This window comes from Antrostomus carolinensis, unplaced genomic scaffold (genome assembly GCF_000700745.2).
Source record: "Antrostomus carolinensis isolate BGI_N321 unplaced genomic scaffold, ASM70074v2 scaffold13532, whole genome shotgun sequence".
Taxonomy (NCBI): domain Eukaryota; kingdom Metazoa; phylum Chordata; class Aves; order Caprimulgiformes; family Caprimulgidae; genus Antrostomus; species Antrostomus carolinensis.
In genome coordinates, this window is record NW_010301671.1 from 30,309 (window position 1) to 55,523 (window position 25,215).

General features: G+C 38.8%; 1 protein-coding gene across 1 annotated transcript; it reads right to left on the reverse strand.

Moving 5' to 3' along the window:
• Nucleotides 1-4,031: 4,031 nt before the first annotated feature.
• On the reverse strand, nt 4,032-24,827 carry REV1 (REV1 DNA directed polymerase; the record flags this gene model as incomplete). Its single annotated transcript, XM_010163556.2, has 11 exons — nt 4,032-4,454; nt 5,911-6,013; nt 6,894-7,053; nt 7,234-7,445; nt 8,505-8,613; nt 12,745-12,978; nt 16,154-16,356; nt 16,723-16,879; nt 19,083-19,185; nt 23,388-23,560; nt 24,579-24,827. Coding segments are annotated over 11 exons (1,815 nt in total), but the record flags the coding sequence as incomplete, so codon positions are not given.
• Between the last annotated feature and the right edge of the window lie 388 nt (nt 24,828-25,215).

The following is a 25,215-nucleotide window of genomic DNA, read 5'->3' on the forward strand; positions in this document are numbered from 1 at the left end:
ATTTTTATTACAGAACTAAAGCTCTTTCACTTTTATACTGATGAGATCAGTACTGCAGTATTTGATTAACCAAGCTTCTGCAGACTTTGTGATTCTTGGGACATTTTTGATGTAAGAAGTACGTCTTTATTTATGCATACCTCTTTCCTTGATTCTCTTTTCCAACGTTCTTCTGCTTTGTGCCTATAGACATTTTTTTAAATAGAAAATTAGGCAATTGGATATTTCTGTATTTGCTTTGTGTGAAACAATGATGTAAAGCATAGTTGGCCGCCTCTATTGCTTGTACAGTTCATGAAAGCTGACCTGTAATCATTATAATGCAGAGCTGCAAATAAAAGAGATGGACACGGTAGCCCCTTTGTTTTACAGTTTGCTTCAATAAAGTGTCACTTCATGAGCTGTGACAGATATGGAAGTGCCAAGCGGAGACACCTCTGCCTGTGGCAGAGCAATGGAGGCCTGTTCTGGCAAAGGTGTTTCTTCCTCTGGCTTCACTTCCTCTGGTGGAGCATGTGCTGTGCGTGGTGGTGATCTTGGTGGCTCATGTCACAGACCCTGTTCCTGAAGTGCCAGAGTTGCAGGCCAGGTGTTTGGCAAGTCACAGCTCCCAGAGGGGCTCTGCTGGGAGGAGTTCAGAGGTGGCATCTCTTCTCCAGCTGCTGCTCAGAGTTGTGGTAAGCACCTGTGAAATGTTTTTCTGCAAGTGAGCGGCGATTTTGGATGCTGCATCAGAGCTGTTCAGTCATCTGCCAGCGTGGGACTGAGCCAGCTCAGAAGGCATTGGGTTGATGTTGTTTGTGATGATCAGGAGTCGGTCTGTAATCCCAGCATCTTCCCACCTTTCCTTCCCCCGGGGTTCCCTGCTTTTAGGATGACAGCTTGACACATCCCCCATCGGGTAGTCTCCTGGTTACCTTACAGCGCATGTTGAGAGGAGCTCAACAAACACTTCTCAAAAGCACAAGCTGAAACAAAACCGATAGTGATCTCGTGTAGCTGAGATTTTTAGCATTGAAAGTATTTACAAGAACTGAACTTGCAATAAATTTGATCAGATTTCTTCTGTCACTTGGCTTACCTTTGTTGGAAAAATCTCAATTGCGTAACTGGGAGTGTGCAGGCTCCATTACAAAGGAACATTTCCTAACTCACTTCCTTTGGCAATGGAATTTAACTTACCTGGAATTTTTCTGGCTTGTTAGACTTTAAACTTGCCATTGAAAAGGACACTTCCATGTGGTTGCCATTGGTACAAATTCAGGGCACTGGGTGGGTTGGTGGTTTAGAATAGAATGATCACAGTGAGGAGGCTGCATTTAATTGTTATAACTTTCTTTTGCAAACTATGCAATCGTGAAAACTACACTAATAAAAGAAGTTCTTAAGAACCCAGATGTCAAACATTGTGGTCTTGATGTATTCTTGATTGTTTCCTTGACTGTGGAAGGGCGTCCTTCCCACAGGTAAAAACTCTGGGAAGAGGACTGTGCTGTTTTTGCAGATTGCTGTGGTGGAACTTCCACAATACCTTCACTAGAGTGAAACTCTTAAGGAAGCAAGTAACTGTTGAATAAAATATTGAAGGGCTTGAAGCAGGGATCACGAGGGGAGAATTAAAATATAATTGCAAATAGCCTTACTTGGTTAAGCAATGCTTTGAGTCCTTCTATTTATTTATGTATTTTTAAAAAGGTGCCAGTTTCAAGTATGTCTTGAGCAGCAGCTCCCAAAAGCAGAGCTGTCTCTGTACCTGAAACCTAACTGGTAAAATACTTGCTTAGACTTCAGCATTGCTCTGTGTGAACAGTTACCAGGGCAGTTTTCTTACATCAGGGGAAAAATAAAAAGGCAGCTTCAAAAGCAGCAACTAAAGGGACGTTGAAGGACCCAAACTAGGAACTGGTGGAAACCAAGACAACTTGATTCAGACAAGGTCCCCCTCTCTCTGTAGATACCCATCTTTAACCAGATGCAGTTATTTAGACCGATCTCTACCAAGCTAACCTGAGCTGGGAAAAAAACAATCTTACCACAGCCTGGTTGAGGTTGGGAGGGACTTCTTGCAGTTGGCAACTCCAACACCCTTCCTGTGTTCAGTCAGAGCAGGTTGGGTTTGGAGCATTTCCGCTGCTGGAGGATCCACAACTCCTGTGGACAGCCTGTTCCAGGCACTGTCTTGTGCCCTTTCACATGATACCACAGCGGAGTGTCTGTCTTTGTCTTCCTCATTCCTCCATCGGATGTCCTTGTATTGTGAGAGGAGCTCTACTCCCTCCCTTAATCAACTTTGTGGCCCTGCACTGGAGTTGCTCTGTATGTCCGTGTCCCTCTGGTACTGAGGCGCCCAGAACTGGACCCAGCACTCCAGGTGTGTCTCACCAGTGCTAAGCAGTGGGAAACAATCTCCTCCATGGACCTGCTGGTGACGTTCTTCCTCAAGAAGCCTGGGAGGCTGTTGGATGCCTTTGCTGTCAGGGAGACTTGCTGGCTCACACAACCCACAGGGCTGCACCTGCAGAGCTGCTTTCGAGCCAGCTGGCCCCCAGTGCCTGGGGTGGTTCCTCCCTGGGTGCACAACTTTGCACTTCTCCTTGCTGAACTTCACAAGGTTCTCACCAGCCTGGTGGTCTCTAGATGCGGCGCAGCCCTCTGCCCTATCAGCCAGTCTTGTGTCACCAGCAAACTTGCAAAGGGTGTGCTCTGCCCCATCATCCAGGTCACCGAGGAAGATGTTGAACAGGATGGAAGCTGCTTCTGACTGTGTGGCCTCTAACAGGACTTTGTGCCACTGATGACTGTGCCCAGGGCTGGCGCCTGCCCAGGGAGTTTTCAGTGCACGTCTCTCTCTAAGCCCATGCATCATCAGCTTGTCGAGTAAGATGTTACAGGAGATAGATACTAAAAGTCAATGGCAACAACACCTGCTGCCCTGCCCTTATCCATCACCTTGCTGCAGGAGGCTGCCACGTTGGTACCGCTCCCCTGTGCTTTACAAGGGAAGCCAAGGGCACAACCTAAAGCTACAACCCTCTGTCACTGCTGTCACCTGTGCTGCAGCCAGCAAAGGGCCTGCAGAGCATTCCCTGCTCCCACTGTGCTGTCAGCTGCAGCTAATCTGAGTGCAGCAGCTCCTCCCCTGCGCAGTGGAGGGGCTTCCAGCTAAGCTGGGGGTGCAAATCCTGCTCCAGGGCTACCTCCAGTTTGCATTCCAGCTCTCAGTTACTACAGTCAGGTGGACCCACACCCATCCAGGATTATGTGGGGTACACCTCATCTCCCCCCTCGCCCCCCAGGTTTTCTTCAAGTGGTCTCTGTTCTTTCCAGGCACCTGAACAGCCTTACCTCAATGTATTGGGCCAAACATGACTATACAAGCCTGGTGTGCATCTGGTAAAAGCAGACTTGCCCAAAACACAAACCATGGAGATGCAAGCATACCCCTCCCTGTCGCAGACACAAACAGGGCTATTCATTTCACCTCTGCTACTCAATACAACCTACTTTGTTACCTTGCATGTCAAAGGCTGGGGAGAATGATGGTGTTTTCAGAGCGGAACACGGCTGTATCCTGAGTAGGAGCAAGGCAGAGGACTGACTCAGGCTTAAACAGCGCTCCATCCTAGCCACTCCCCAGCTCCTTTACAGTGCTGCTCCTGGGTACCTGTTCACAGAGCTCCGTTTGTTTCCCTCCAGCAGCACACATCTCTACGCCCTACACCCGGAGCTCAGAGAGCAACTGCGCTTCAGCTGACACGGTGTGTGCTTTGGGAGCAGCTGGGCCACGCTGGTTTCTGTCTTTGAAGGATGAAACAGAAAATGAGCCAATATTCTTCCCCTGGCTTAAAATCTGTAATAAAGGCAGCGGAGAAGAAACAAAAAGCAGGCAGGTGGACGTACAGCAGTCTCCTACGCATGCTGATGCAGTGTCACCGTGTAGATTTTGTGAAATGAATCAAAGCTGCGGCTTTAAGAGAAGGGGTTAAGCTATATTCAAACTGAAGCATCACAAAATAGAATCAGTACAAAAATATACATACAGTTCTTTATTAAACAACTGTAAACACTTCACTGTAAAAATCCATAAAACTTTATAAACAAACATTTTGTAAATAGATTCTATACTACAATAAAAGAATTTTAACACAATTATTTACATGCAATACTGACAAATTTGGCACTTTCTGAAAAGAAATGTACAAAACACTTTGTTGTTTAAAAAGAAATTTGAAATTATAAAAACTCAGGGCATTACTATCATGCACTTTGCAAATACCTCACAAGCACTTATGGCACAGCTAGCAGAGAGCTCCAGGCTCTCACCAAGCTCTTTACTACAAATTCAGATAACTTTTAATGTGCTTCCATAAGTTTGTTGTAAAACTACCTGAACATTGTCAAGAATGAAGTCAAATGCCATATTCCAAACCGATTCCACAGATGACTGCATTAACCTGAAGGGAAAAAGGAAAAACAGGGAGAAAATTACCATCACAGAATCAGTCCTTTTTATAGCAAGTTTTGGTCTTCGTACTGGAAAGCAGGATCACAACAGTTCACTATGAATGGTATTTTGATTTGATCTTGGTAAAGCCCCGTCTCTTCAAACAGACCAAGTCTTCCCTCATGCCACAGATTCCTCTGCCATTCAGTGGTGAAATTGCTGATGTGAACAGCATCGCACCAGCTTGAAAACGTTAGTGTTTTGCAGTGGTTGGGAGCCTGTGATCGAAGCGGTGACTTCCTACCAACTTCATACCAAAGGATGAGAAATGGCAAGCTTCTGGATCCTGACCTTTCCTTCCTCATCCCAAGACATACAAACTCCTTTTTAATTCCAGTGAATGCCAAGGGTGATTAAGACATTTAAATAGTAGGTTTTGGGGGCACTATATTGTATTTCTTGCTAAAAAGGGAACCAAATCATGGAGGCCCACAGGGACTGACCTGTGAGTTACTTCTATCTATGCTGCTACTAGAAGCAAATAAAGGAAATGCCCAAGAAAAACTCTCAAAATCCCTTTCTAGATCACTACTACAGGAAGGCAGAGGGTTCCTACACACACAGTTTCAGAACACCCAACGTCAGTATCACATGGACATACAACTCCTGATTCCTTGTCCTACACTTGTTACCAGGCTTTGGAGAGACACGCTGCCATCCGTGCAAACCCCACATACAGGGACCAGGAGTGGGACGTGACACTTTCTGAGGAGTTTTATAAAGAATTTACTGTACAGCCTTCAACAAAACAGTTAACTACCTGCACTGTGCATTTTGCATTTTCTGAGGCCTAAAGGCATCCCATAATACAAAAGCATAGTGAAGTTTTTACATTGCTGTAGGCTTTCTGGTGTTGATTAATTCTGTGAAATAAGTATTTTCCAGATCTAAGACAAGGAAAGCTGAGCTCCATAGTTAAGTATTAGTAAGCAAGTCATAAATGGAACTTGGGTCTCCTGACTCATGGGAAGAGTAATAGCAGCACAGTAAGGAAGTAATAAAAATGGATTTAATACATTGGAGGTGAGACAGGATCTGGATACCGTGGGAGAATGAAATCAGATGAAACAAAGGAAAGATCTAAACTGCCACGAAAAATGAATGGAAACAGGATGAAGAAAAGGGACAACACTGACAACAACTATTATCCTTTGTATAGAAACAAAAGATTTTGCATCAAATATTATTAAATGCTACTCTTGATATTTCACAAATTACCTATTTTAAAAACCCATTTTAACAGCCAACTTCTTCACCCCTCTCAGTTTTTGAATAAAATTTAAGCTTAGAATATTTACACTCCTCAATGGAACGTCAAATGGGCTTGTGGCCTCACACTGAAGCGTCTGGTGCATAATTTCTAACAAAAAAAGTCTAAATGTCACAAATACTAGCAATTAAGCTACCTTTTCATGTACTTAACAACCAGGTCTAACTTTTCCAAATCTTTTTCTTCTATCAGATCAGTACAATACTTCACAACCTGTAGAATGTCTTCTTCCATAGGATCTGTAATAAAAAAACAAAAAAGGAAGATAACTTTTCTCTAAGTATACTTAGAATATAATAATCAAATAATTGGAATATAATAGAAAGAAATTCTGCAGTGTTAGCACAGCAGGGGCTGATCTGACAATTGCTGGATTCCCATACCTCCCCCCACATCAGAAGTTGTGTACACAAAAGGACTGCAAGGTCCTGAAATAACTGTCTCATAGACTTCTTTTTCTTCAGTAAGAACAAATGACAGCCACGCTCATGCTAACCAAAGGGAAAAGAAATGGCCATTTAGAATGGAATGGCTGTTTTGAAACTTTTGAGAATAGCAATGTCCAGGGTATGAAGGATCTTGCAGATCAGATTTCCCAAGATATTAAGGTGCTGCTGATAGTGTGACATAAAGTTAAAATTCAAATCGGAATTTAGCAACGGTGTTAACACTTTTGCACTTTATTCTAGAATTCTTTCCAGCACGTGTTTTGAAAAAAACTGCATTCTTTTGCCTCTAAAACGACATCTTCATAAAAGAGGAATACCCTTTCAATAGCTTACATCCTAGTGGCTGTAACATGTTGGACAAAATAAGGAAAACCTCCCACACAAGTAACATCAAGGCATTAGAGAAGGGCCTGACAAATGGGTTGAAGAGAAAGCAGGTAGATTTGCATTGTGTTAAGCAAGAAACAGGAGCTGGCAAAAACATAGAATAAAACTGAGTAGGAAGAATCAAGTTACTTCAAGATTGCAAGGCAGTAAGACTTTGAGATGAGATTACTGTGAAAAATAAACAGTGAAAGGAAGAGTGAAGGAAGAAAGCACAAAAAACCTACTAAAAAAATAGTTTTTCTTCTGATGCATGCAAGATCACCACTGGCATGACATCCCGTACCTGAAATAGTTGTAATCCATTCTTTCAACAATGTCTTTACATCATTGAATTCAACAGCTCCAGCTAGGTTGGGTGCTTGTGGCCTAAATGAACCAGGCTGTTGCTCAGTCTGCAGAGCTGACGGGTCTGAAGAATCTGAAGTTGATGGAATTGCTTCTGGCTGTTCCAAACACAGAAGTTGATAACGCTCAGTCTGACAAATATGGTAACACCACATATATACACATAAACAGGCATCTAGTAAAGAATCCAGTAAAGAAAACAAGCTGCATTTGTGAACATGGACTAAGTCTAAAGCAACAGACACAGCTTTACCGAAAGCTGTTAGTGTTAAAATTACCTGAGCAGCTGTTCCTTCTTGTTTCAAGAAACCATCTATTAGCTTCTGTGGGCTTCCAGATGTAGCCGGCATGTTTTTTGCAGGGCTACCAACGTGTCTGCTTTTCAAAGGACTCTGAATCTTTTTTCCAGGACTGACTGGATTTTTTTTCCTGATTTTTTTCTTATTTTTCCTTGTTGCATGCTTCAGGTGTAGGAAAGGATTTTTTGACACTGAAAAACACAGAAATAGTCAATAGCTGACACATGTAAAATGGAATACTTCTCCATTGAAAGGGGAACTCTGTATCTTTCAGAAAAACCAATGGATCAATTGGGAAAACATAACCTAGATAAAGTGCCTTTAACACTCACATGCCATCCCAGATCCAGGCAACGCCAGACATCAGTGTATTCAGAGGATACTCAACTATTCAGAAGCCTTTTAGCATCAAGCATTTCAGTGCTTGAATACAGGCAGCTGGTGAAATCTGAAGCCTACCAGACAAATGGCTTTGCCTCAGTCAGAGCACTGTCCCACCTAGATACCCGCTAAGAGTTCCCACCAGTGCTTATCAGCAAAACCAGCAGTGAAAAGGCCCCAGAACTGCTTTTATTATAGTTGACCATGGAAATGCCTCTCATTCCATCATACTAACGTATCTGCCTTAGTCCACTGACTATGAAATCAAAGTTTGATTATAATGATGCAGTATTTAACTGGCAATGAACCCAATGACATTTACAACCTATTTTATGAGAAAGCATGTTCACAGGGAATTAATCTTATTTCTTTATCCTGATTATAAAAAGGAGACCTGGGTGATCAGCTCAGAGTAAAACCATCTGACTAACAGACATATGGTGAGATGTATCATATCTCTAGTTGTCTGAAACCCACACCAGTGCTATGGGTTTCAGGGAACCAGGAGAATACTATCTGAACATAGTTTAACCAACTTAGGTACTGAACATGAAATACTTTAAATCGCAAGACATATCAAGTTTAAATTCCATTCTGCAAACATATGGACGTGGGTAAGTTTAGTGCCACAGTCCTCATGAATTGAATTAATTACCCATTTAAGTAAAGCTAGGCATCTGTTTGCAAAATGAGACCACAGCTGGCTGTAACTGACAGTCTGTCAAAAATAAATACAGAAATTCAATTTAACACAGCATCTTCACAGAAGCTTTAGTTGTATTTGCCAGTTTGTTATTTAGGGTTGCATAACTCCCTCTGAATAGTAAACAACTCCTATACAAAACTACTGTACGACTATACATACTCACCAAAAGCGTTAGCAGGTTGCTGCTCTGATTGCTTTTGCCTTTGATCATATGCATCTTTCAGCTCTGCTTGCAACTCAGCAGGTAGTGCAGCAAAAACTTCAGGGTCCACCTGAACAGTAACAAAAGATTCAGTTGATTATTTTACCAGTGAGCAACACTGCTTGCTTTCCTCTAGATCACTCACATGACAAAGGTGTCTACATTTTATGCCAAGCAAAAATAAATGAGATATAACTGAAACACTGAAATATGTTGTACATTTTCTTCATGTACTTTAGCTTGTAAAAACTGTATTTTTTTCCATTTAATATTACTCTACATTTATTATTTTACAAAATTACTATTTATGGGCCTATAATACACTAACCATCTTTATTCACCACTATCTTTATTCTTCTACTGATATACAGTACAGCTATATTCACAGCACAACTAAGCCTAACTCAGAGAACACTCCCTTCAAATTTCCAGACTCAAACAATGTGACAATCAGACTTCCATTCCTCCTTTTCTTTTGGTACTTCTATTGCCTGGGAGCTGCTACACTCCCCAAACAAAGTATCCTTGGGAATAGTCTCACATCTTTAAGCACAGGAAATGCAAGTCCAGCTACCTCATATTTTGAACTAGCACAAAAGGGTGTCATTGCTTTCTCCCACAGTTGTCCACCCCTTGTTCGACTGACAAAAAACCGCAGCCCCTTCCAACTATCTCAGGAGCTTGAATTCTAGACAGGAAACAATTTGTTGCCAGTTGCCATACACACTCATATGGACAAAATAAAATTTCATGTATTATCAGTTATCTTCCCTCCCTGTGTATCTGAACTAGCAAATTAGTGTCAGACTAGCCTTGTATTCCGAGTTTCCCAATATTATTGGACAGTGTTTTCAGCTCATAATCTGCAAAATCTAATTCAAAAAAAGCAAACCTATCATTTAGAGGATTAAATCTGCCCAGTGGGAGAGTGCCCTTCATTTCAGTGGTAAAATTCAGAGATGTGCACAAACAAAAAAAAAAAGTATTCGAAACTACTACTACTATTCTAAGGACACAATACAATTTCTACCATTATCTGAGATACTGTATTTATTACACATCAGTATGCATATATATTAAAAGTTACCTCTTATTTTCAATAGAAATTTGATCTTTTTTTAAACTAAAATATGTATCTTACGTCAGGAGGGTAGACTGTGCTATTCACACATATGATGTCTAAACTTTATAGATAATAAACATGAACATGCTCCCACAGGTAAAACTCATCAATTTAGCACAACATTTTCCCCATTTTTAGAACCCCATGTGCCAACACAAATTTTTCACCACACAAAATCTGCACTAATTAAAGGAGGAAATGGGAACAACTCTGACCTCAATCACTGCATACACTGTGCAGGACAAAGCACTGTAGCGGAATGTAGCCAATTAAGTCTGGAGGCTTAAGGTATTTTTTTAAATATAAATTTTGTTTAATAAAACTATTTTAAAAAGGTTAGTGTTCTCTGGTTAAGCATTCGAGAGTCAGGAATTTGGGAGGCTCTGAATTAACACTGGTTTCTGTGTACACCGCTTAATAATTCATGCAGAAATAATGCTGTACAGGGAACTGGACATGTTTTATTCCCCCTACCATTGCCCTCTGAAAGTGTAATATGTAAAAATTCAGCCAGAAGAGCCATCAGTCAAGTTCATATGAATACTACACTAATTAACTGGAGTTTCAGGTAATCTACTGTACAGCCAGAGTGTCCTAACAGAGCTTTCACACGGCTGCATCACATTCACATTATGGAGAACCTTGATTTTATAAATTCATGTATTACCTCAGCATACAGCTATCAGTATTTCTGATGTGCTGTATAAATTGCATTACAAGGAACCTATACCATGTTACGACAATATAAGGACGAAGTGCAAATTTGGCACCAGTGGCTAAATAACTGCACTACTACAAATGTCATTCATTCCTAAGCACCCGCAACCTTCACTGCTTGCACCCAATGCCTTCACAGGACTCAGCTGCAACAGGGATACACAGCTCTTCTAAATTTTTAGATCGTTTCAGCAGCTGACGGAAATGAATGCAGCCTATCTTGATTCTTTTTATGGGAGAACCTTACCCAAGAAAGGGCATTTTCCACATGTTTTCTAATTAATAAATCACTATCAGCCAATTAACTTGGCGCCTGCTCATATAAACACAGTTCAGACAAAAGGAAGGAAGGGTTGAAACACAAACCTAATTAAGCTATAAAAAGATGGCAAGGCATCATTTACATTTGCTGAGTTGATGTAGCTAATGTACTCATTTTGCAGTGGCTTGTAGTATTTTTATACCTCAAACCTACTGCTACTTAGTTTACTGCATCATTTGAAAGAAAGCAATCTTACATGTTTGCGTGCACTCATACAATACACACTACCACAAAGACTTTAACAATAAAAAAAAATGGTGTCAAACTATTCTTAGACAAACATGGTATTTTTAAATTAAGTTCATGTTTGATTTTAAGACAGAAAAAAATTCTTCCATATTAATGAACGAGTTTTAGCATTTTTTTTCCACCAAGCCCAATGACACGATTCAACCATATTATTGTAGGTATTAAACTTGGACCTAACTCAGAAAAATCTTAGTACATCTTAGTTTTCTTTTGCCCATAAAGAAAGCTGAATGGCTTTCAGGAGAAAATCTGGAGCACAAACATAAGGCATTCTAAAATAGGTAGTATGGATATCTCCGACAAATAAGGAGGAAATAGACAATTCTTCTTGAACAACATCTTCAAACAAAAAGGTTGCTCTGCTAAGCCAGCATTTTTGGATCAAGTAACAAAGTCACAAAATACATTAGGAGATAGAGACAGGAAAACCAGTGCATTTGAGTGTGTGAATTAGGTGTTTCTAAGACAATTTCAAGAACTAATGCTGTTATAAAAAACCAACAATCAATTCTCAACTACCGACTTTACAAATAGATAAAGCATAAACATGAACTAAATGTAATTTCTACAGAAAGCCATATGCAGTTAAAATTTACCTGAAAGAGTACTGAGTGGTAGAACAAGTGTGGAGGGGTGTACTTTAAAGCACAGCCTAATTTAACACACAAGCCCAAGGTAAACTCTTGCCTATGAATGAATGTTACTGCATAATTTAAAATGTCTGGGGTATGGAGAGTTCATCTACTGTTCACAGAGTATCTCCATAGGGAAAACCCAGATCTGCAGTTCAGGAATAAAAACTGGCACGACTGTTTTTGAACCAAGGTGAAGAAATTTTAGTCACAGATGTAGTAGTAGACTACACATCTTCTAAGTAATAATTATGCACTAACTACTATGTACTGAAAACAGATTAGGAATTTCTATCTAATTTTCTCTGGATTCTTTTGTCAGCTAAGCAGCATTATGCCTTAGAAACAGCAACAAGTATCTCTCTATAAATCTGATACCACTTTGTTTGAGAACAGCAATGGAGCAATGGCACAGCAAACAAAAAAAAATACAGCTCTATTTTAAACGATGCACATGCAAGATATTACATGTCTGGGTAACACAATCTTTCATTTTTTATTTTTTTTTACCCTACATTTGTTCAGCACCATCTTGGACTGAAAGGTGGAATATCATTAGAAGCATCATTACTGCCACCTGCTCCCCCTTCAGGCCCCTATTTTGAGAAACAACTTTGCACTCCCCTCATTCTGGACACGCTGTATATGAGCTCATTTAAAAATTATGGAGATATGCGCTGTCTTTAGCCGTGCCTGCCTGTCTCCCAGGAATGTGATACAAACAATCACATCTACAGAAGCTAGCAGAGACTGGCTGTACACCATCAAAACATCCACTTAAACAGAGTGAGTCTCCTGTGACTATCTAAGCAGGTTTTAGGGCTGCTTCAGACCTATGGTGCAGTGTAACTCAGCTGTAATGCAGAAAAAAGGCCATTCACACAGTGGATTGCAAAGCGAAGTGTAAATGAGGAGGCTTTACATTAAACAACAGTAAAAACATAGGCAAACTGATGACTATAATTCTTCAATAAATACTGTCACACTATGTTTGTGACAGATCAAGTAACATTTGAAAGCAGACTTTTAAAAGCTATTAAAGGATGAAAAATAATTTGGAGAAGTCACAGATTCTAGTAATGCTGTCTCAAGAAAAAAATGTTCACTCTTCTTACAGGTGGAAAATTGACTTTTATTGAAACCCCGCAAACATCCTACCTGTGAGAAAGCTGGCAAGGCTATTACATTAATTCCCATATTGGTATTTGGTTCTTGGAGCTCTGGTATTTGTAAAAGCACTGTTCCAACTGGCTGTGACAGAAGTGCAGTGGTACATCCATTTATTGGCTCTTTCTTGGTATCTCCGTAACTCTCTCCTTGCTGAATGGTGTATATTTGCTCTACTTGTTCTCGGAGATCAGGCGGCAGAGCTTCTAGCACAGACTTATCTAGCTACAAATACACAGAAGCTTTCAGATTATTCTGAGGAATAGCTAAGAGTTAATTTCAGTCAAAAATTAGTTCTACAATTCCTGAATCATAGGAAAAAAAACAATATCTGTGTATGCAAACACACTTAGGAGCCTGACACACTTTGCAGCAGCAAAATTTAAAAATATCATTTAAGGGCTAAGTAGTTCAGTAAATATGAATGCTCAGTTTTATCTTTTCACAATGTTTAGTGTTTTCATCACAAATCATATGTAAGGATTCCTCTACAACTAACCTAGTGACAAGGAAACCCAAATTTTGAGTTTAAATGATACAGGCAACACGTTAATATGAATGCTAAATTGGTGTCTGGTACAAAGCAGTAAGCAATTAATTTCTTTATATAGTTCTAGGATACATGTTACTAATTTACTTTAAGAGCATCACGTATGTTCGCATACTGTCAGACTTGTCACAGATTTTGATAATGAAGTAAGTTTTAGATTCAAATTTTTGCTTGCTGTAATTGCTACTTACCATCAATTACCGACTTGAAACAACTGAAATGACCCCCCAGTGCCTAGAACTGCAGCATACAATGACAGCTGCACAAGTGACAGAATGACATAAAATGACAGGCAGACGTACAGCTTCATTTTTCTTACAGGTAAATTCTGAGTAAAACTATGTAGATAAATGACAACGTAAGTTCTGCTAAATAAGACTCCATAGCATTGTTAGAAAACTTTATCTTATACCTTTAAGAAGAAAATTTGGAGTTTATGACCAGATTCTGGACTTAAAGAGAAGAACTACAAATATGTATGAAAAGCTACTTGGGTTGTGGTAACTGAGAGGTTTTAATGGAAGCTCTCTGTATTATTAATCTCTTCAGTTACTCTTTTACATTCTGTTTGTGTCCCCTCATTCCAAATTTACTACATATATACCTCTATAAACATGTTCTGGAAATTCTGGGTGAAAAATATCTTGTTGTTGCTTTCCTAGCACACAGTGCACAAACAGCAGTATGGGACTAACTGTCACCACTCCATCCCTGTACCCAATTCCACAATATATTCCGTATTACAATATGGTTATAAAGCAGAAGGAAAGATGAGCATATTGCACCATAAGGCCACTAAAGCTTTAGGAACTCTACTGCACAGCTAGTGCATTTTTCACTTGTTAATACATATTCCCCCTAAAGCAATGTCCTGATTTCTGGCTGGGACAGAGCTAATTTTCTTTAGTGGCTAGAACAGTGCTGTGTTTTGGTTTCAGTATTGGATTTGTTATGAGAAAAGCATTGCTAACATACTAGTGTTTTTAGTTGTTACTGGAAGACCAAGGACTTTCCAACTTCCCCATGTTTTGTTAGTCTGCAGGTGCAGAGGACTGGGGGCAGGATTAGAAAATTAGCAAACCCAAATTGGCATTTGGATATGCCAGCAGGATATTCCATATCATATAACATCATGTTCAGTGTATATTAATGAGGATCCACTGGAAGGCTGGGGCTCTCTCTTCTGTGATTTCAGTTTTGGTTTCAGGATTGTTGCTCCTCTGGGATCATTATCCAGGAGTGGGCTGGGCATTGGTCAGTGGGTGGTGAGCAACTGCACTGTGCATCGCTCATTTGTATGTTTTATTATTACTATTATTACCATTATTATTTTTTTATTATGTATTATTTATCATTTATTATTTATTTAATTTCATTTACTAAATTGTTCTTATTTCAACCTATGAGCCTCCTAACCTTTATCCCGCCAATTCTCTGCCCTGTTCCTTGGTGGAGGAAGAGTGAGCAAGCAGCTCTATGGTGTTTAGCTGCCAGTCAAGTTAAATTACCACAAGCAGAATCTGAGTATATGGAGCTTCACATTCAGTCAAGTTGCTTTTAGATCCTGAGACAGCTTGGGTATTGCATTACAGAAAAAGGTTTTCTGCCAAAAGCATACTTTGCTTCTAAAAATGTATAAATATTTGGGAAAGCTGTTAGCAGAGCATCAACAAAGGCTTTTACAGATTTAAATTACAGAAATTAAAATTACAGATTTTTACAGAAAGTGTGTAGATCTGCTTATACTTAAAATACCTACAGAATTCAGTGCAGCTTGCTCATAGCAGACCCTTCTAACGGATGTCTGCTTGAACAACGTGGGGCTCTTCCTTTGCTAAAACACACAAAACCTCCCCCACAGAAGTATTTTAACTAAACAAAGATTGTCCTCCTCTCATCTAAAAGGTGATATCCTGTAGAAATGTTGTGTGCATCTTAGCTTCAATATTATCTCAAGAAAATTTGAAGAAAACCCCAGGAAGATGAATAAATAGAAATAAGGTTGACATTCTTTTAGGCAGAAGCTTAGAGCACAAACATGGTAAAAGCATACGAGGTACTGTAAGACTAGTTGCTGTTCAGTTCCTTCTCACTGACTAAAGCCTGAATACAGATTTATTGTGTAATTTAAAGTCTGGTATAGATCACATGACTTTAAGAAATTATGTGGAGAAAACTACCTGATCATCATTTATTGGCATCTGTGGCAAAGAATATTGCTGCCACAGTTAGGAAAGGAAACACTGAAAAGTTTTGTCCTCATGAGAGTGACACAAAATACTTGTCAAAATTCTTCTTGAGCCACTCAGCAGCAAGTAAGGTAATCAGAAATAATTTTAAAGAGCTAACATAAGGGAATTTACAAATCTGCATCACATCATAGTCACATAAATCCTGAGCATTAATTATAGAATGTGTCTAATTTTTCTGATGGAAGTCTTCCTAAAGTTCATTACGTGTTTTTTATAAGCAGGCTCTGGGCTTTGATTTTGAAAAGTGGAAGGTAATGTTTTTTAATGTGTCATCCTTGGCATCTTTTCTATTCCTGTTCCACTGCCATCCTCTGGCAAGTGATGGGAAAGGAAAAATATACTGGAAAATTAAATGTCTTTCCTTTGAATAAATATAATATTTTTTGAGTTAGCCTATAAATAACTGCTTTTAAAAAATCATTTTATTAAGGCAAAATAGTTTTGTATCAATAACAGTTTCTTACTGTGCACTGTATTCCACTAGAGCTCTTTTTATTCAAAAAAAGTGTAAAGTAACTTTTTTTGCTCTATCCAAATAAGACAAATTATTCCAAGTTATTACAATATACTGCAGAAGTATTACATTCTCAGGTTTTACCTGGGAAGCAGTTGGAACTTCAATACTCAAATTAAGCCTGGATTTCATGCCGATAGGAGAATGCACACCATTGCATTTGACAGCAGACTCAGTGTTGTTAACATTAGAATTGAGACCAGATGCGAGATGGGTACCACGAGATGGAAGAAAAGTGCAAGTTCTTGAATCAGAAGATATTTCAAGGTCCATAGCAGCCACAAATACTATACATGTTAAAACAAAATACAGAATGATCATCTAATAGTTAAAAATACTCTGAAGATTCAAGATACAGTAAAGCAAATTTCCAGTTTTCTTTACTAAATAGTTTATATAATATACAGGATAATTATAGCACTTTCTATTTCGAAGTATCCTTTGTTACTATAAACTTTTTAAAAAGATTGGAATAATCCTAGACAAAGTTTTATTTGTAGCATTTTCATTCGCAGCAGCAAAACTCACTCTTAAAGAGCTTATGTTAAATAATTTGTACTGGTACAGTATCGAGTAAGTATTACAAAACAATCTACTTTGGAGTCCTTCAGAACTGATCATTATCACACATGCAAAGTACAAAGCTTACTGACCTTCCTTATGTTCTTCTTCCGAGCATTTTTTAGCTTTCTGAACATGAAAAAGATCAATAACCGAATGCGATCCACCAGGTAAGTGTCCAGATTGTACTGCTGAGTGAGCTGAAGTGGTTTTACTGATGGGAACTAACTGCTGTACCTGAATTCCAACCTAAATCCAAAACAATAATACATTCATTTTATGAAGTTTTTAAAAGAAAAACAAACTGTAATTATTTCATAATAGCATTGCCTTCTCTGAAACTGGCTGCCTGTTGTGGGTGGGAGAGAGAACAAATAAAAGTATGTTGAAATACACATAAATAGCCACTAAAAACATCCCAAACAAATCCCAGAATTATCCGCCACAACCAAACAACTAAGAAATTACAAAGATAATACTTAACTTCTCTGATATAGAAAAGTGCTATCAATAGGATCATCTAACAATGAGTTTATTATGAAACTTCTTAGACACTCACAAATATAGAAGTACTGACCAGGAAGTGATTGGTATTAAATCTGGCTACCCATACAAGAAAGGAATATTTTTCCTGAGGACAATCTATAATAAATCCATAATTTCAGTCTACAAATGAGGAAAATAATGTTATTTCACTTCTAGACATGGTTCTCGCAAAGTCTCAATGGGTGAAAGTACTTCGGTGAAAGCAGGCTTTATCAGATGAGGTGTTTCTCATTTTGAAAGACATCTTCACTTTTCATTAATGTTTAAATACCAAATCAACAGGGGTTCAAAACCCATATCCCACTAAGAATGCACTGGTACATTGTGCAAGTTTACTGATAATCCCCCATAATTATGAAGAAAAAACCCGACACTTAAAAAAAAATTGTATCCAGGACTCAGAAAGCGTGAAGGAGCTACTGTATGTATTTCCACCAGCTCTTCTATAATTACATAGCAAGGATTTTGTTTATTAACAGTTTCTTAGTTGCAATTAACGGAGTATTAAAACATCATTGTAAAAAGTTTTTCTCTGCACTTTATCTTTTTGCTTTGAAATACTTCTAGATTTGAGTTCTAGAAATCAAAAGAAGCCTTTGGAATACTGTCTTTGCTGTGCTGTACAACTACAACAACTCTGCCTTGGGTTTTTTTGCATTTTAGGAAAAGCGTCTGAGTTAAAGTGCTACGTGAAGTCTACAGGACAAGTGAGTGGCTTCATCTGCCCAAGCGTGGGCATGAACAGCTACGGGTATCACTTCAGGACCAGATTCTTCCAGATGCTGAGAGAAAAAGGACACTTTAAAGCATCACTCATCTCACGTATAAGTGAAGCTTAAGGGGACTAGCTCCAATATAGACATATACATTGGAAGCGCCTTAAGTCAGTTGAAAGGAATACCACTGAGGGACCTTGGATATATCTGCACTTTATTATATCATCTAGAACTGAATGGCCCCTCCAGAACTGAACTGAGCCACCTGGGCAGAAGTAGTACATTGTTTTGCAAAATAGCTTGTACACCACCCACTGAATACTACACTGTAAAGAAGAATCCTCTAAACAAAGGCTAAGGAAACTGAGTGAAATAGAATGATGCAAAAAGTCAGGAAAGATAGCAAAGGAGGCAGACAAGAAACTAGAAAAAGGCAGGGAGAGGACAATAAATATTGACAGGGAGAGGACAATAAATATTTCATCAACTCTTAAGAAGAAATCGAAGCCATGGAGTTGACTTTGCAAGGCCACATTGTGAATAAAAACCCTACTGCTACATCTAGATGACCAATAAATGCAGGTTTGTTTTAGAAAGCCCCTGTGTAACAAATGGTTGATGCCAAAATAGTCTTATCATGGGTTCACACTGCTATGACAAAACCACTGAGGTGAGCAAGTGTTCTAAAATAAACCATGATTCAAAAGAGACAGCAATTCACCTTCAAACTAAGGCCAAATCATGGGCTGGTAACTTTTCTGTCTCTACGACTTGTAGTCTAGAGCAAAAACTCCTCTGATCTGTATCTCTGATTGGCATTACAAGCAGTATTGATATGAGTTACTTAACTAACAACTGTGCAAAAGTTTACAGAAAATTCTAAGACAAAATAAAATTGACACGTGCTAATAGAAGTGCAGAAGACACAGTCTAAGACTGTTTTAAGTTGTGGATTAATCCATACCACAATACAATTTTCTTTTTTTTACATTTATGGCTTTTTAACCATGTTTTTCAGACATAAACATACAAAACATAATATGATTGCATAGCATAATTTACCCAAGTTTTGTATTATCTACACTTTTGCTTAAGTTTGGTTATCATATGTCCTGGAGAACCAAAAAATTATGAAAGACAATAAAGAAGGCTGGTAAAAAGAATAAATTTCAGTTTTCTTGTTGACTCACCCCTCGCATATCTGATATATTCAGTTTCATTGTGTGAAACATGTTTAGAGTTTCTTTCCCAATTACTTTTGCACTGTCTGTTGCATGGTCTAGAGTTACAGTCCTACAAAGAACAAAGAAGTAGTTAAAAAGGAAACCGTTTCACAAATCCTAAAGACAACAATTCTGTATTTATTCCAGAGAGGACCTCAAAGAATGACAGATCATAATTTCTTGGCGTACAGATACTAAACACTGGTTTTTTTGGTCTATGGTTTCTTTTTAAAGGTAATCAGAACTAAGCATGTTCTACAGAAAAAAAAAGGAGATTATTTACTAATTGAACATTCTCAGTGTGTTGTCCACAGGTTAAACTGTCAAATACAGTATATATATTTATATACATGTTATCTACAGAAGCCAAAAGCATTTCACTTTACTGTATTCAGAAATGTACTCATGCATTACCCTTCACTCAAACTTGGTTCCTAAAGAGTTTGCTCAGTATTATTTCAGTTGTCAATTGTCATATGTTCAAAGCAAGAGATTCAGAAGGAACTCTGAGGGAGAAGCAGATACAGGTATGTGCATGTGGATTAGAAATAACAAAGAACTTGGATTAATGGTAAATAACTTTAAACAACATTCCAAGTACACATTTTACACTGTGGGCAATTTTCTGCAAGAACTCTCACAAAATTACCTGGTTGTGAGTTTTACAAATTGCCACCTGAGAGCTTGGCAGGGCAGTAGTAGTGCTTGGTAGTTCTGGCTTCTCTAATGGCCTAACAGTTAAGACAGATAAGGACAGAATTTCAGGTGACTAATGAAATGTATGTGATTGATTTAAAGTCTTCTCATTTAAGTAACCAAAGCAGTTTTAACTCTGAGGTATTGGGCTCTATGGACAAAATGAAGTTGCACCTTGGTGTTTTGACAGGGTGCCATCCTGACAACTTACTAAACGCTTTGATGGTGTCTCCTTAAATTTGACTCTACTTTTGAATCTGTCAGAAACCATGATGAACAGCCAAGTGATCTCCAGGAAGGTCTGGTTCCACCAATATGAAAAGGAAAAACCTTCCTGCTGTGAATGATATGAAGACCCCCTGAGCCTTACATCTTAACATTTTGAAGATAAAGGACATCAATATCATCATTAAGATGCAACTATGCAAAGTATTACAGAGAAATGCAGAATGGGTCTAAAGGTACACATCACTTCAGAAGACTATTGTACAAAGGTCTATGCTGTACTATCAGGACTTGGTATCAATGATGCAGTAAAAATACCATTCAGAAGTTGAAGCTGATTTTAAACGTGTCTGAGAGTCTGAATACTTTGCAGGACTACGATTATCATTCTAGGGAATCTTGACCTGTAGAATGAGAAAGCGTAGCAACTCAATTCACCTGTGACGTGAGGGGACAAGAAATGGGTCATGAGCTAAAGCTACAGAGAAAATCTTAAACTGAAGAGAGAAACAGGTCACTTTTAGCTCCAATAAATAATCCCAAACTGCGGGAACTAGGCTGTACATAGGGAAAGCACACTTGAAGGAACACCACTCTGAGATTATAATCCATTTGCCTGGATGCAATTTCCAGATTTTACCACGCTGCTGCTGAAATGCCATTCCCTGGACTGAACAGAAATGCTCTAACAAAGGCAGGAATACAGCATCTAGATAATCAAATAGCATAATTTGGATTAACTGGGGTTGCCAAGTTCATTCATAAAGCCAGAAGCAGAAACAGAGACATTGCCAAACAAGATCCTGGCATCAGAACTGCTTCAGCTGCGTGCGAACAACTTAGCATCCTTGTGTGTTCCCTCATCTTACCTTAATACGACTTTAGGAATTAGGGAAATTTCAGGGCACGTGTACATTAGCATGCCTGACCACAGAAACGAGGTCCAAAGCATTGACCTGTTAATGAGAAAGCACTCCGACACCAGTTCCAATAAAGGCAGAATAAATCTCTGCCTTAACACAACCTCAACACTAAAAATATGTGCTTAGGCTGTTAAAAGTAAATCTTCCACTCAAAGAATTCAGGACAGCCAGAAGACAAAACTACCGACTGATGGATTTTCTTCTTGATATACCAATCCCAAAAGGCGATGAGCTTCTGATAATGAAAGGTGAAATTTGTAGTTTCAGTTTTTAATATGTCTGAATTGTATGTCACAAGCTCACAAGTATGAGACAGACCCTACGCATGCAAGTCCTACTGTTGAGCTCTAACCCACTGAAAGAACACCCCTGCCTCTTCCATTATCAGCAACCCTGAGCAAATAACCCTTCAGTTCAGGAGGGATTCATCTGTTACAATAACCTGAGATGGAGGGAAAAGTAGAAAAGACCTATCTTTGAAAATGCCAAGTGCACCCTCATACAAAACCCAGGATCATCCCCCTAAGGAACAACTGCTTTGATACAGAAGTGTCTGCCTGAAGAATAAACACGTATGTAGAAGGTTCTGAGACAATCTTGTATGAAATAGCAAGGAACTACATGATGCTCTATGTCTAGATTTCATTCTTGTATTCTCAGCATGCAAGCATAGAAATAAATCTGAGAGAAAATAATCTTTAGTCAACATCATCCAGCTGACCAATAGGAAACAAAGAAGAATCAGAAATAAATAGCGCATAAGAGCACTGCTTGTGGAAGCTGAAGGTCCTACTCCTTTAGCAGTGTCCTATCAACTGATGACCTAGGCAGAGTAACTGGGTTATCACATTTCACTAGGGATGGGCAGCCACCACAGGTAGCATCTCAATGAGATCAACAGTGCTGCAGTGAGACCGAGTAGAAAGAGACTTTATAATTAATAATGATCCATAAGAAAACAAAAGCATGTCTGATTAGGAACATATGATTATATGATAAAACATAACTGTGAAAGTCAAGAGACATGAACAAGTTGCATTCTTGAACAGCTCAGGCACAGTCCCTGACCTTGAGATTCAACTTTCTTAGCTCCACTTTGGATCTTCATTGGCTTTTCTCTTCTAGGACCAAAAAAATTCTCTGCAGACTTACTGGTGAAACAACAGGAAAGACAGATTCAACACAAAGAAACCTGACTGTACTAAGACGGAAAACTGCAGTCCAAAGTGTCTGATGCCAGCTCCAACCTTCAGAATCCAAGGTGGTCTTTCAGTCTTCTGTAGCAAGTAATTCTGCAAATACTGCCCTAGTCCCCATGCGCTCTAGACTTGAAGGAGAACAGTACTGATCAGACAACCTTCTTGACAAGTACCAAGGCAACTTTCTTTAAGAACTGACTCCAACTGTCACAATCAGCATGTGACCAACAACCTATCAAGGAACAGCAGAAAGCTCCTTGAGAAAAAAGAAACTACCCAGCACTACACAGCTCAGAGAGAGGAAACAGTTCGTAGCAGCAGAAGATTTCAACTCAGCTGGTCACTGAAAGAAATAAAAATGCTGCTGCATGCATGTCATCATGCAGTGCGGGATGTAAATATCTCTTCTGCAAGTACTACAAAAGGAAAACCAGCTCCAATATTGAGCGAGATGGAGAAATATACACCAACAATATACATGTACATAAGTATTACTGTTTGAAGACAAACCCTTTAAAAGATGAAACATCTTTTTTTAGCTAGTATTTAATGAGATTATTATAAAATTAAGAGCAACCTTAAACTCCAGATTATTAAAGTCAAAAAGGAGTAACAGAAAAAAATGTGCCTCCCCACCAAGAGAAATGGATAGTCACAATAATTCATTGAAAATATTTCATTAAATCATTTTAATTTTTAAGTAGCATCCACAGACACAAAAGTGTACATTCTTTCAAGAAAGCAATTTAAAACCACAAAGAATGCACTTGTGGAGTCAGATTCCTTCCCATTCCTGCTTCCTCTGAAAACCACAAATTGCTTCTTCTATGCCCCAAAACTTTTCAACTTCTGATGTATTTTCTTTCTTTCCCATTTTTCTTTTTGAAGAAACTCAAAGGCAAAAGATGACTGTTAAAATTTTTCTCTCTTTCTGATTTGGACACCTTAGTCTCTTCCTTCTTTCTCCTCCCAATATGCTGAGTTTTTTCATCACTGAGGGATTTCCATTCCATGCAGATGACCAAAAGACCACGCATGTACAACCCAAACACAGAAGACTTTTGATAATAATATTCTACTTCTGATTTTGGTGCAAATTTGATACGTAGACAGAGGTACCAAGCACTTAAAAATTTCTGTCCTGTCTTCCTCTAAGTTTTGGTGCTCAACATCCTACAGCAGTGTGCTCGTGCTTACTACTGACAACTCATTTTTCCATGCATAGTTACCTGGCAATATTATCACAGATTCCATGACCTCCGTATTTTGCAGGCTCCACTGGTGCCCCAGCCTTTCTGACCATAATTTTAAGGGTCAATCGTTTACCCTTCATACCAGCAGCTTCAAGTCTACGTTGGATTTCTTCTGAGAGGCTCAGAAGAAAAGCCTCTGCTTCCTTAGGCTGAAGGGGAAAAACAACATGTTTAGATAATTACTAGTTTTCAAATACTGAAGGTAAATCATTAAGGGTTAATACAACCCATACTGTGTAAACTAAAAAGAGCAAGTGGACTCATAGGTCAGCTTATTTAGTCTTATTTAACTTCAAGTGTTTCGTTTACACTGTAGGTCGCTGAAGTTACGTGAGAAGGTAGATTTCTATCCTAATGCTGAAATAAGTAGGAAATACTAAGTCCTTTCGGAATTAAGTTTTGGGGATTTTTTTAAATGGATTTAGAAACTCCAACACAGAATTGCAAGTCTAACTTTAGGCACACACCTAGAAGATGAAGAGTGTAGGGCTTGCAAGGAAAATTTTTTTCACCACAAGGCAAGTCAAGCAGTGGAACATGTTGCTCAGAGAAGTTGTGCCATCTTCATTCTTGGAGGCTTCCAACACCAGACTGGATAAAGTCCGTAGCAACTGGTCTGATCTGTTTCCCTGCTTTGAGCAAAAGGCTGGACTACGCAACATCATGAGGTCGCTCCTAACCTGATTTTTCTAAAATTTCTATAAATGCTTAAGTTATCAACAAAGAGGTGAGTTATTTTTTAACACAATTTTGTCAACAACACTCCCTCCTCCTACAATATTTGTAAAAAGTCTAATAAAAATATTGTACTGGAGCAGTTGGTGATGGTTTCAGGCCTTGGCATCTTTGAATAGCCAGCATTTAAATGAAAGAGAATGCTAGGTGCTGACAAACCTACTGCAGTTCTCTTTTTCTGTACCAGACTTGCATAACAAACGCAGAATAGCCAGCTAATTTTGTGCAACCTTCTTTTCAGTCCAATACTTTTGCAGTCTCTCATCTCATTTTATCGTTTGGTCTCCTTCTTCTTCATTTTCCTCATTTCTATTTGGTGGCTAAGATGGTGCTCTAACAGATCAAAGTGTAAGTGAAAATAATCAGAATATGAGAAGATTCTTCTACAGCTGAAAGAAGTCACTGCAGAAAAGAAAGTAAGTTTGAAATTACCTGTGTAAACCTTATTCCATAGTTGATTTCTGCTGAAACAGATTTTCTTTCTTTTTCTGTACGTACAGGTCGATCATCCAAACCACGACAAAATCTGTACAGCATTTGTCCTGTTTTTGGACCAAATTCTTTTTGCAGTTTTGACATTGAAGCACACTGCAGATCTCCACAGGTTTTAATTCCCAAAGAAGCCAGCTTAGATTCCATCGTCCTGCCAACTCCTAACAACAAAGCAATTAATTCTGTTAACTCCACACAATTCAGAGCCAGTCAGGTTTTGAATCATTAGATCTGTCTTTTTAAACCTACACTAGATTGTATCAAATTAAAAAATAAATATACACTGTAAAAATAAATTTCACTCAATAAAATATGGTTCAAATGGAAACTTTTGCTGTCTTCACTTGCATTTCTTTAATCTGTTTTATACATTTAGTTTAAGATGTCATACTACAGCATGCTTCTTTATTTCTATGTAAAATGTAAATGACCCCTGCTTGCAAATCTTCTTGACAAGGTACTGCCTGTTACAGAGTATATAGCTTTGAACACCACAACACTCAGTCCAAAAAGAGTGTCCAACACATATGTTTTGTCATCACATACAAGAGAGGCTGGAGAGCAGCCCTGCAGAGAG